The following is a 10120-nucleotide window of genomic DNA, read 5'->3' on the forward strand; positions in this document are numbered from 1 at the left end:
GCAATCGATCTCACCATCTTGCAGTGTTTCTATGGGTCCTGTATTGTTCAGGAAAGAAGGACCGCTCTCCCGACACCATAGCTTCTTACTGGAACCTGCGAAATCTGCAACCTCACTATCACACCTCCTCCGGCACGCGACAACTCGAGTCATCGGATCCTCCCCCTCTCCCACCTCCCAAGTTGTTGTACCAGTAGAGAGGGGGAGGTATATAAGACTAGGGGCGATATCACACTGGTCATCACTTGTGGTCTATCGGACGCTAGGACAGCACGCACGTACGTACGGCTGTAAGTGTAAGAACTAACCAACTAACTACACGTGACCCTGAAGATGGAGGTCAAGGTGAAACAGGAGACGATAGACTATGGCTACCTACTAGACTGTAACTACGACGGATGGCAACATGGCGACGTCGCCGCCGACAGCTACGATCGCAAACCGGATGTCACTAGCGACCACTTCCTCGACCTGATTTTCGCCGGAGGTCTATCGCGCGGCCAGGTAGCGGATTCTTCACGGGAGGTATCTTGTAGTTCTTCCTCCGATGCGACAATCCGTTATCGGCGACGACCTGCGCTGCATTCATAGCCATAGAGATGATGTCATCGGAGCTCATAGATTCACGCTGCTGAAGCTCTGCCGGACGTGAAGCCCTGCCATTAGTAGTCCTGCCGACCACCAGGGGCGCTGCGGTCGCGTCTACCAGAGGCGCTGCGGTTGTGCCCATCGAGGGAGTTGCGGTTCCGTCCACCAGAGGCGCTGCGGTCGCGTCCACCAGAGGCGCTACGGTCGCCGCACCATCCCGTCTCGTCTGCGCTGCACCGTTTGATGGAGGTAAGCAAGCATCGGTACATGTGTGTAGCTGTCTCAGCTATGTATGGGCAGCACAGTGAGAGCATGTGTGTACTTATGTATATGTGTGTATATATATGTGCGCTCTCAACTACTGCAACTAATAGTTTTTATTATATTAGTATAGTTATATTAGTTTTAATTAGTATTTATTTATACATATATATATATATATAAATCTATAAAAAAAAAGACAAAAATATATAAATATAATTCAATATATGTTCATGCTACTATGGAGCATATTTCATCGGGTTTTTGGCGCGAGTAACTTTTTATATCATTGTGTCCGTCGTAACGGTACGCGACATAGTGTTTTCACGACATCACTAACGTTTTCTTACTTCTCGCATCTAAACTAATACATTGCTATCTTTCTTTGCCTTGTGCGTAGGTGTGGTTTCAAGCGCACGCTAGGAACCCGTATCCGACCGGCCTAGAACTACGGGAGCTGGCGGAAGAAGCGCACATCACCGTGGTGCAGACGAAGGCCTGGTTCATCAGGAGAAGACGCAAGGCGAACAAACAGAAGCGCATAGAGGAGGAGGAGCGACTGAGGGAGGATCTTGCTCAGCGGGGAATCCTTGCGCAGAATGTCACCGCACAGCAACAGCAACAGAAGGCGACGACGGCGGCGGCGCCCATGACGATGGCATCCGAGGCTCACGTGACCTATGACGTGGTCGCTGGCGAGCAGACGAACACGCTGTGCGTCATGAGAAACCCGATGACGGGTTACGATACGTTACAGCCGACGGATACGGCGGAGGGAATCCCATCCACATTGCTGCCGACGACGGTGACGCCACCTACCGAGCATCAATACCAGCAGGCGGCGCCACAGACGCCCTGCTACCAGAAGTTCGAGCCGCCAGCTGGCAGCACCGTCGTTTCTCCGGAGCAGGGCTACTTCTCGGCCGACGATGACAGCTTCAACGTGCATCCGATATCGCCGGAGACGGAGATGAAGATGCTGGGAGGGTTTCTTCAGCATCCCTGGGGATGGAATCCGATACCTCAGTTCAGCTACGGGGACGTGTTGAGTTTGCTCGGCAATTACAAGTGACTGATGCAAAAGTCACTCAGTCTTATAGTTACAAGTGACTGATTACAATACTATAGTATAACTTGGTCCTATAGTTTGTTTCACGAGTGATTGATTCTCTCTGTTTTGTTTTCTCTCAAGACGCGAGCCTTGATTCACGACGACTTATAGACAGTCTGTCGTTTCTGTGTTATCGTCGTTGTTCGTTAGGCATGTCCGGTCACGAGCTAATTACTTTATTAATTATCGTTAATTACGTTTCGCATCGTAGGATGCATTAACGTGTTGCCGCGCGCACGAACGATACTAACTTATCGATTGAATCTAATCGATTATTGACTAATTCCGGTGAATACGGTCGACTTCTGGTGATTATTATTGACGATGAGTATCGATATTGCTTGTCTACTATCTCCCTGTGATTTTGTAACCATTGTCGAGTGAAAGTAAGATTCTGAAATCATTTTTTGGTCTGGTGAATAGGAATTGTATTGACGCTCGCAGAGTTCTGACGTGAATTTGTTTTTTTATGACAATTAACCCAGAGTTAGTTTATTTGTGATTACGTGTTATTACGTGTGATAAAACGTGGGAATTTTTTATTCTATAAAATAAACACGTATAAGAAAATGATCCATCGACTTTTCATGCCTTGTTTGTTCTGAAGTTTATTTGACAAATATTCCGCATCCTCTTACCTTACCTTTATCACCTCCCACTTATTTCATATATCATATAAGCGAAATGCAGACTTTGCGGTCGCCAGTGTGCCGTAGTTCTTTAAATAATAATAATAATAACTTTATCACTTATGCAGTACAATTAATCAACTCATACAATTAATTTCTCAATCAACCATAAATCACCTAAATCTATTTTAATACAGAATATTAATAAAAATTAACGAAAATGGACTAAAACAAAATGACGTTGAACTTTTAGGCGTGAAATCAGTGATACGGTGGTACCTGCACGCATGTGCCGCCATCTACAGCGAAAACACTGGAAGACCGGGCTTACGATCTACCCCCGGAACCCTGTGCAATAGTTAAATCGATCGTAGCTGTGAAAAAAGTTTTGCTTAAAATTATCGTGGTTGTAAAAATGCGCGGGTCCATGAATTGCTGCGCTTGGAATCGTATAGTTGTGCAGACTCCATAACCGAGAGCGGTAGCTAAAATAATAATTATGTAATTAGTTTAATTAATGCATTGTGTAGAATCTCTGTTATTAACATTTGTTATTTCAACTTTATTTTATAACAATAATAACGCATAGTGCAAAGCTCTACTGCTGGACTTGCCTTATACGCATCAAAACTTTACCACACATCGATCGCCATATAACATATTATGGCATTTATAGTGGCCGTCAATAAAATATTATATAGGGTTCAAAATTCTTCATCTTGTCTGCAAGTCATTCGATTTTTCACTTATTTATATTTGAAGAAATTGATAATTCAGTACGGGCTTTGCGGTATAATGTTGTATAATAATGTTAATTGAGCCAGCAAATGTATGCGACACCTGACGATGGATTAGGATGCAGGAAAATGCTGCCGTTAAACGTTTATTAAATTCTCATCTAATTAACATAACATTTAAATATAGACGTCAGAAATGAAAATTCACAATAACGTTTGTTAAAAAACTCGCTTAAATTACCATAGAATTTAAATGTAGAATATGAAAATGAAAAACATTTTAAAAGTTTATAAAAAAAACTATATTTAACATGGGAGTGAAAATACATTAGTTATATATTTGNGTTAAATCGATCGTAGTTGTGAAAAAAGTTTTGCTTAAATCAATCGTGATTGTAAAAATGCGCGGGTCCATGAATTGCTGCGCTTGGAATCGTGTAGTTGTGCAAACTCCACAGCCGAGAGCAGTAGCTAAAATAATAGTTATGTAATTAGTTTAATTAATGCATTGTGTAAAATCTATGTTATTCACATTTGTTATTTCAACTTTATTTTATAAAAATAATAACGCATAGTGCAAAGCTCTACTGCTCGACTTGCCTTATACGCATCAAAACTTCACACATCGATCGCCATATAACATATTATGCCATTTATAGTGGCCGTCAATAAAATATTATATAGGTTTCAAAATTCTTCATCTTGTCTGCAAGGCATTCGATTTTTCACTTATTTATATTTGAAGAAATTGATAATTCAGTACGGGCTTTGCGGTATAATATTGTATAATAATGTTAATTGAGCCAGCAAATGTATGCGACACCTGACGATGGATTAGGATGCAGGAAAATGCTGCCGATGCGTGTGTGCGCTATGAAACGCCGCTGACAAACCGTTAATTAACAAACATCTAATTAACATAACATTTAAATATAGACGTCAGAAATGAAAATCCATAATAACGTTTATTAAAAAACTCGCTTAAATTACCATAGAATTTAAATGTAGAATATGAAAATGAAAAACATTTTAAAAGTTTATAAAAAAACTATATTTAACATGGGAGTGAAAATACATTATTTATATATTTGAGATGAGTTTTATTCATTGTTATATGTTAAAGAGATTTAATAATTAGTGCATTTGTTAGACATTTGTCTTTCATACCGTGTTTTATATACTCATACTCATTTATAATGCGCATGTGAACACATTTGATCGTATGTAAACATGTAACGCATGTAAAATCCGAAATAAATACAAATAAATCGTTAATATTACTATTATTGAAGTTACATTATTATTTCATCAGTTCTTTGTAATCGTGCGGTGATAATAAGGATTGCCAAACACAAATGACTGTCTAATCATTCGAATAATACGCGGTACGAACACCATGGACGTTGAAGTTATATGAACCTAATCCTACAGTTACGTAAATTCCTCATTTATACGCAGCATTCAGTACTCATAAACTACATTCCCAAATCACAGCCAACGATTTGGAAGTGTTGCTCAATATTGCATCACTGCCAACTACCACTCCCGCAAATAACAACTGTCTAGATGCGCGCGCACGCAGTTGTTATTGTAACAATAGCGACCAGAATCCCGGGAATCAAACGATAAACAATCGATCATTGGGATCAGCTAATCCAAATCCTCTGATCCCAGGTGACGAAAAAACAGGTATTTATCCCGGGTAGTGACACGCGGGCAAGATAAACAAACATGACAGCAGAATCATTATCTCAATGGGATGCGATACGCAATCGATCTCACCATCCTGCAGTGTTCCTATGGGTCCTGTATTGTTCAGGAAAGAAGGACTGCTCTCCCGACACCATAGCTTCTTACTGGAACCTGCGAAATCTGCANACCAACACCAGCAGCAGCAGCGGTGCAGCAGAATCGGTGCACGGCAGCAGACAAGTGAACGTCGCTACGAGCACGCTTGGCCTCCACGACATCAAGCCCGTCATAACCGGAGAAAATCGCCTCGTTTCGAAACGCACCGGAAGCGATGGCCCGCCGCCGCCGACGTCGACACCGGAAGACGCGACAGCAGAGCCGCTGGCGGATGAAACGGTCGCGAAGGAAACCACTGCGAGTTCTCTACCGAATGAATCTATGGTGGACACGACCGCAGCGCCTCTGGTGGAGAGGATGGCTTCCGATCCGAGTGAACGTAAGGATGGACGCATGAGCTCCGCCGACATCATCTGGATTGCAATGAACGCAGCTAAGGTGGTCGGTGACGACCCAGTGTCGCTACATCGGAGGAAGAACTACAGGATACCTCCCGTGAAGAATCCGCTACCTGGCCGCGCGACAGACCTGATGGAGGTAAGCAAGCATCGGTACATGTGTGTAGCTCTCAGCTATGTATGTGCAGCACAGTGAGAGCATGTGTGTACTTATGTATGCATATATCGTAAATATATATATATATATATACACACACACGCACACGCACACACATACACACACACACATATATAAACACACACACACACACACATATATATATATATATATATACACGCCACACACACACACACATACATAACAATACACACACACATACATACACAACACACACAAGCATATATAGTATATATATATCTGAGTAGGTGTATTCCTGAGAGGAATTTTTGTAGTATTATTGGCGGTATGTTTAGACATATAGTGAGAACAAGGCGTTCGCCGAATATAAACGATATATTAATATAGATGCGCTTTGATCTGTCCCTCAGTGGTGTTATCATTGTCTAATTCGCCGCGCGATATACTAAATCATTTACTTGACATAATAGACATATATAATATATATATATAATATATATATATAATATATAATAGTATATACTGAACGACACGCACCGAAACGTCTTTTTTAATCGTGTCTAATCAAAAGTTCTTGCGTTTGCTTTCCCTTGGCTGGTAGCGCGTTGTAGGTGTGGTACAGGCGGCACGCTAGCAACCCGGTACCCGCGAGGCCAGCGAGCATACACGGCGCTGGCCGGAGGATAGCCACATGCACGCGTGGTGCAGACGAAAAAGCCTGTTCATCAGGAGAAGACGCAAGGCGAACAAACAGAAAGCGCATAGAGGAGGAGGAGGCGAATGAGAGAGCGACAGACAACGCGAGGGCGCCCTCTCACGGAATCTTCCACACGGCGACGGTGGCCGCGACGCCCATGACGATGGCATCCCACGTGACGTATGACGTGGCCAGCGCTGGTGAGCAGACGAACGCGCAGCACATGATAAGAAACCCGATGGCGGAATACTACACGATGACGTCACTGCAGACGGAAGCGACGGATGCGAATCCATCCGTAATGCTGCCACAGCATCCGCTTCCGGTAGAAATGATAGTACCGCCGCTAGCGACACCTACCGAGCATCAGTACCAGCAGGCGGCGCCACAGACGCCTGCTTACCAGAATTCAAACGCACCAGCTGGCAGCACCGTCGTTTTCTTCTTCTACTGTCTCCGGGAGCAGGGCTACTTCTCGGTCGACGATGACCAGCTTCAACGTGCATCCGATATCGCCGGAGACGGAGATGAAGATGCTGGGAGGGTTTCTTCAGCATCCGTGGGGATGGAGCGAGCTACCGCAGTTTAGCTACCTGGATGTGATGAGCGTTCTAGACGGATGCAATTGATTGTCCGAATTAAAATTTCTTGTCGCGTGTATTTCTGTGTTCATTATGTATATTTTCCAACTTTTGCATGCTAAGCGAGCGATGATCTGTGATGAATTAGTTTAGCATTTATTTCTGTTTTATGATTGTGATGATGTGTTTCCGTCTTTGATGATGTATTGACGATTAAGGTAAGGTGCGCTTGTCATTTTATTAAACACATTTTTTGTAATAGTTTGACGTGTTATAGACATTGCGCAATATATATATATATATCGATTAATTTGTGCCGTCATGCGTGAATTCAACTACAGAGTTAATTGATTACACATCGATTCCGGTGAATACGGACGAATTGTCGATTGATACTGGTGATTACTGTCGATGTGTATCAATATTGATCTGTTTATTGATCATGTCTACTATCTACCTGTGATTTTACATATATTTTCAGTAAAAAAATCCGCTCGCAAATTCGTACACGACAAGAATATTAGATTGAGGTTATTTAACGTTTGTTAGCTATTAAATAGTGCGTGTGATAAAACGTGATATTTGTTTATTCTATATAATAAACACGTATAAGATAACGATACCGGAATTGTTAAGCACTAATGCATTGTTTGTGTTGAACTACATACACCGTACAAGTACACACACACACACACACACACACACACACACACACACATACTCACACACATATACATATATATATAAACTATATATGCATGTGTATTATGCATATATATATGCATGCATCAATATATTATATATATATATATATATATATATATAAACTTTAAACACCCTTATTCAATACCGTTGTTTTTATCTATCACGGTGTTCGCGTGTGACTTACTCTCTATATAGGTATACTATAATATATTATTAGGTAATATAAATTATATTATAGGTAATTATTACTTTGATATATATAATTAATATATATATATATAGCACATATAGTATTGATAATCTACAGAAGAATGAGAGAGACAGCAAGCAATTAACGTATCAGTGTTTACAGTTAGATTTATTTTAACAGTTCACGAAACGAAATAATGACCGATTTCGCAAACATGGATGGAAACATATAAAAAAAAGTTTTAAAACGCGCATTGTAGGCCTGGACTGTATCATAGTCCATTGGAGCACAATCATTCATTGAAATACTGTGATGCAAGCAAACATAATTACATCAAAAAGGAGGTATAATACTACAGTTGTTATTCGCTACCTATCCGGTATGATAGGTAATATGTAAATAATCATTTTGATATTAGTCGATATCAAATACGGAATTACAAAAACACGTCTCGTAACTAGTTAAATACCCAAGTATAATCGATGAGTATCAATACGAGGCAATGATACAATCGATGGGCAGTAATCAATTTGACACATGAGTATTACTACGCTGAAAAAATAGTAACGATATATTTATATGTACAAACAACGCAAGATCAGAATAGTGAGGCCACGTGACCATCGCGTGACCATTTGGTTTATATTAATGAAAACATACGCGGTTGTTAGCGTACGCGACATATAAACAGTCAGTGTACGATCAAAATAGAGATATATCGGGTACGAAAAAGTAAAATAACGTATCCCGACATAGCCGTTGGCACAACACTGGCGCTTCTAAAACATCTCGATTCAAAATATCAACAGTATAAGATAATGATATTCGCACGTATATAAAACATTTATCAGTTAGCAGTATAACACGAACGACACATTCAGCTAAAGCCTACACACGACGACTACGACTATTGATTGATATGCACATAAAATGTACGACACAATTTTCTTTTCGTCCTCGAGATTTCTTTAACAAGACTGGACGGCAGTAAAATACATTTGGCACGATGCAGTCTAATGATCAGGTCGGTTATAAGACAACAAATTTCGCACCAACGCCCCTATATTTTTTATATAGAAACGAATATATACGAACCGAAGCTTTAATCATCATCATCATATCTGAAATTAATAATTCAGTACGAGCTTTGCGGTATAATGTTGTATAATAATGTTAATTGAGCCAGCAAATGTAGGCGACACCTGACGATGGATTAGGATGCAGGAAAATGCTGCCGATGCGTGTGTGCGCTATGAAACGCCGCTGACGAACCGTTAAACGTTTATTAAATTCTCATCTAATTAACATAACATTTAAATATAGACGTCAGAAATGAAAATGCACAATAACGTTTATTAAAAAACTCGCTTAAATTACCATAGAATTTAAATGTAGAATATGAAAATGAAAAACATTTTAAAAATTTATAAAAAAAACTATATTTAACATGGGAGTGAAAATACATTAGTTATATATTTGAGATGAGTTTTATTCATTGTTATATGTTAAAGAGATTTAATAATTAGTGCATTTGTTAGACATTTTCCTTTCATACCGTGTTTTATATACTCATACACATTTATAATGCGCATGTAAACAAATTTGATCGTATGTAAACATGTAACGCATGTAAAATCCGAAATAAATACAAATAAATCGTTAATATTACTATTATTGAAGTTAAATTATTATTTCATCAGTTCTTTGTAATCGTGCAATGATAATAAGGATTGTCAAACACAAATGACTGTCTAATCATTCGAATAATACGCGGTACGAACACCATGGACGTTGAAGTTATATGAACCTAATCCTACAGTTACGTAAATTTCTCATTTATACGCAGCATTCAGTACTCATAAACTACATTCCCAAATCACAACCAACGATTTGGGAGTGTTGCTCAATATTGCATCACTGCCATCTACCTCTCCCGCAAATAACAACTGTCTAGATGCGCGCGCACGCAGTTGTTATTGTAACAATAGCGACCAGTATCCTGGGAATCAAACGATAAACAATCGATCATTGGGATCAGCTAATCCAAATCCTCTGATCCCAGGTGACGAAAAAACAGGTATTTATCCCGCGTAGTGACACGCGGGCAAGATAAACAAACATGATAACAGAATCATTATCTCAATGGGATGCGATACGCAATCGATCTCACCATCCTGCAGTGTTCCTATGGGTCCTGTATTGTTCAGGAAAGAAGGACCGCTCTCCCGACACCATAGCTTCTTACTGGAACCTGCGAAATCTGCAACCTCACTAT

At 40.3% G+C, this 10120-nt stretch overlaps 1 protein-coding gene across 1 annotated transcript in view; it reads left to right on the top strand.

The window, feature by feature from the left end:
- Nucleotides 1-5057: 5057 nt before the first annotated feature.
- Nucleotides 5058-10120, top strand: part of LOC106818063 — a gene marked incomplete at its 3' end in the record, with an annotated part of 6407 nt that continues 1344 nt past the window's right edge. Inside the window, exon 1 of the mRNA XM_014822784.1 lies at nucleotides 5058-5672. Coding sequence (XP_014678270.1) covers nucleotides 5058-5672 — 615 coding nt within the window. The remainder of the gene's footprint in view (nucleotides 5673-10120) is intronic.

Source organism: Priapulus caudatus, unplaced genomic scaffold, assembly GCF_000485595.1.
Source record: "Priapulus caudatus unplaced genomic scaffold, Priapulus_caudatus-5.0.1 Scaffold2003, whole genome shotgun sequence".
NCBI lineage: Eukaryota > Metazoa > Priapulida > Priapulimorpha > Priapulimorphida > Priapulidae > Priapulus > Priapulus caudatus.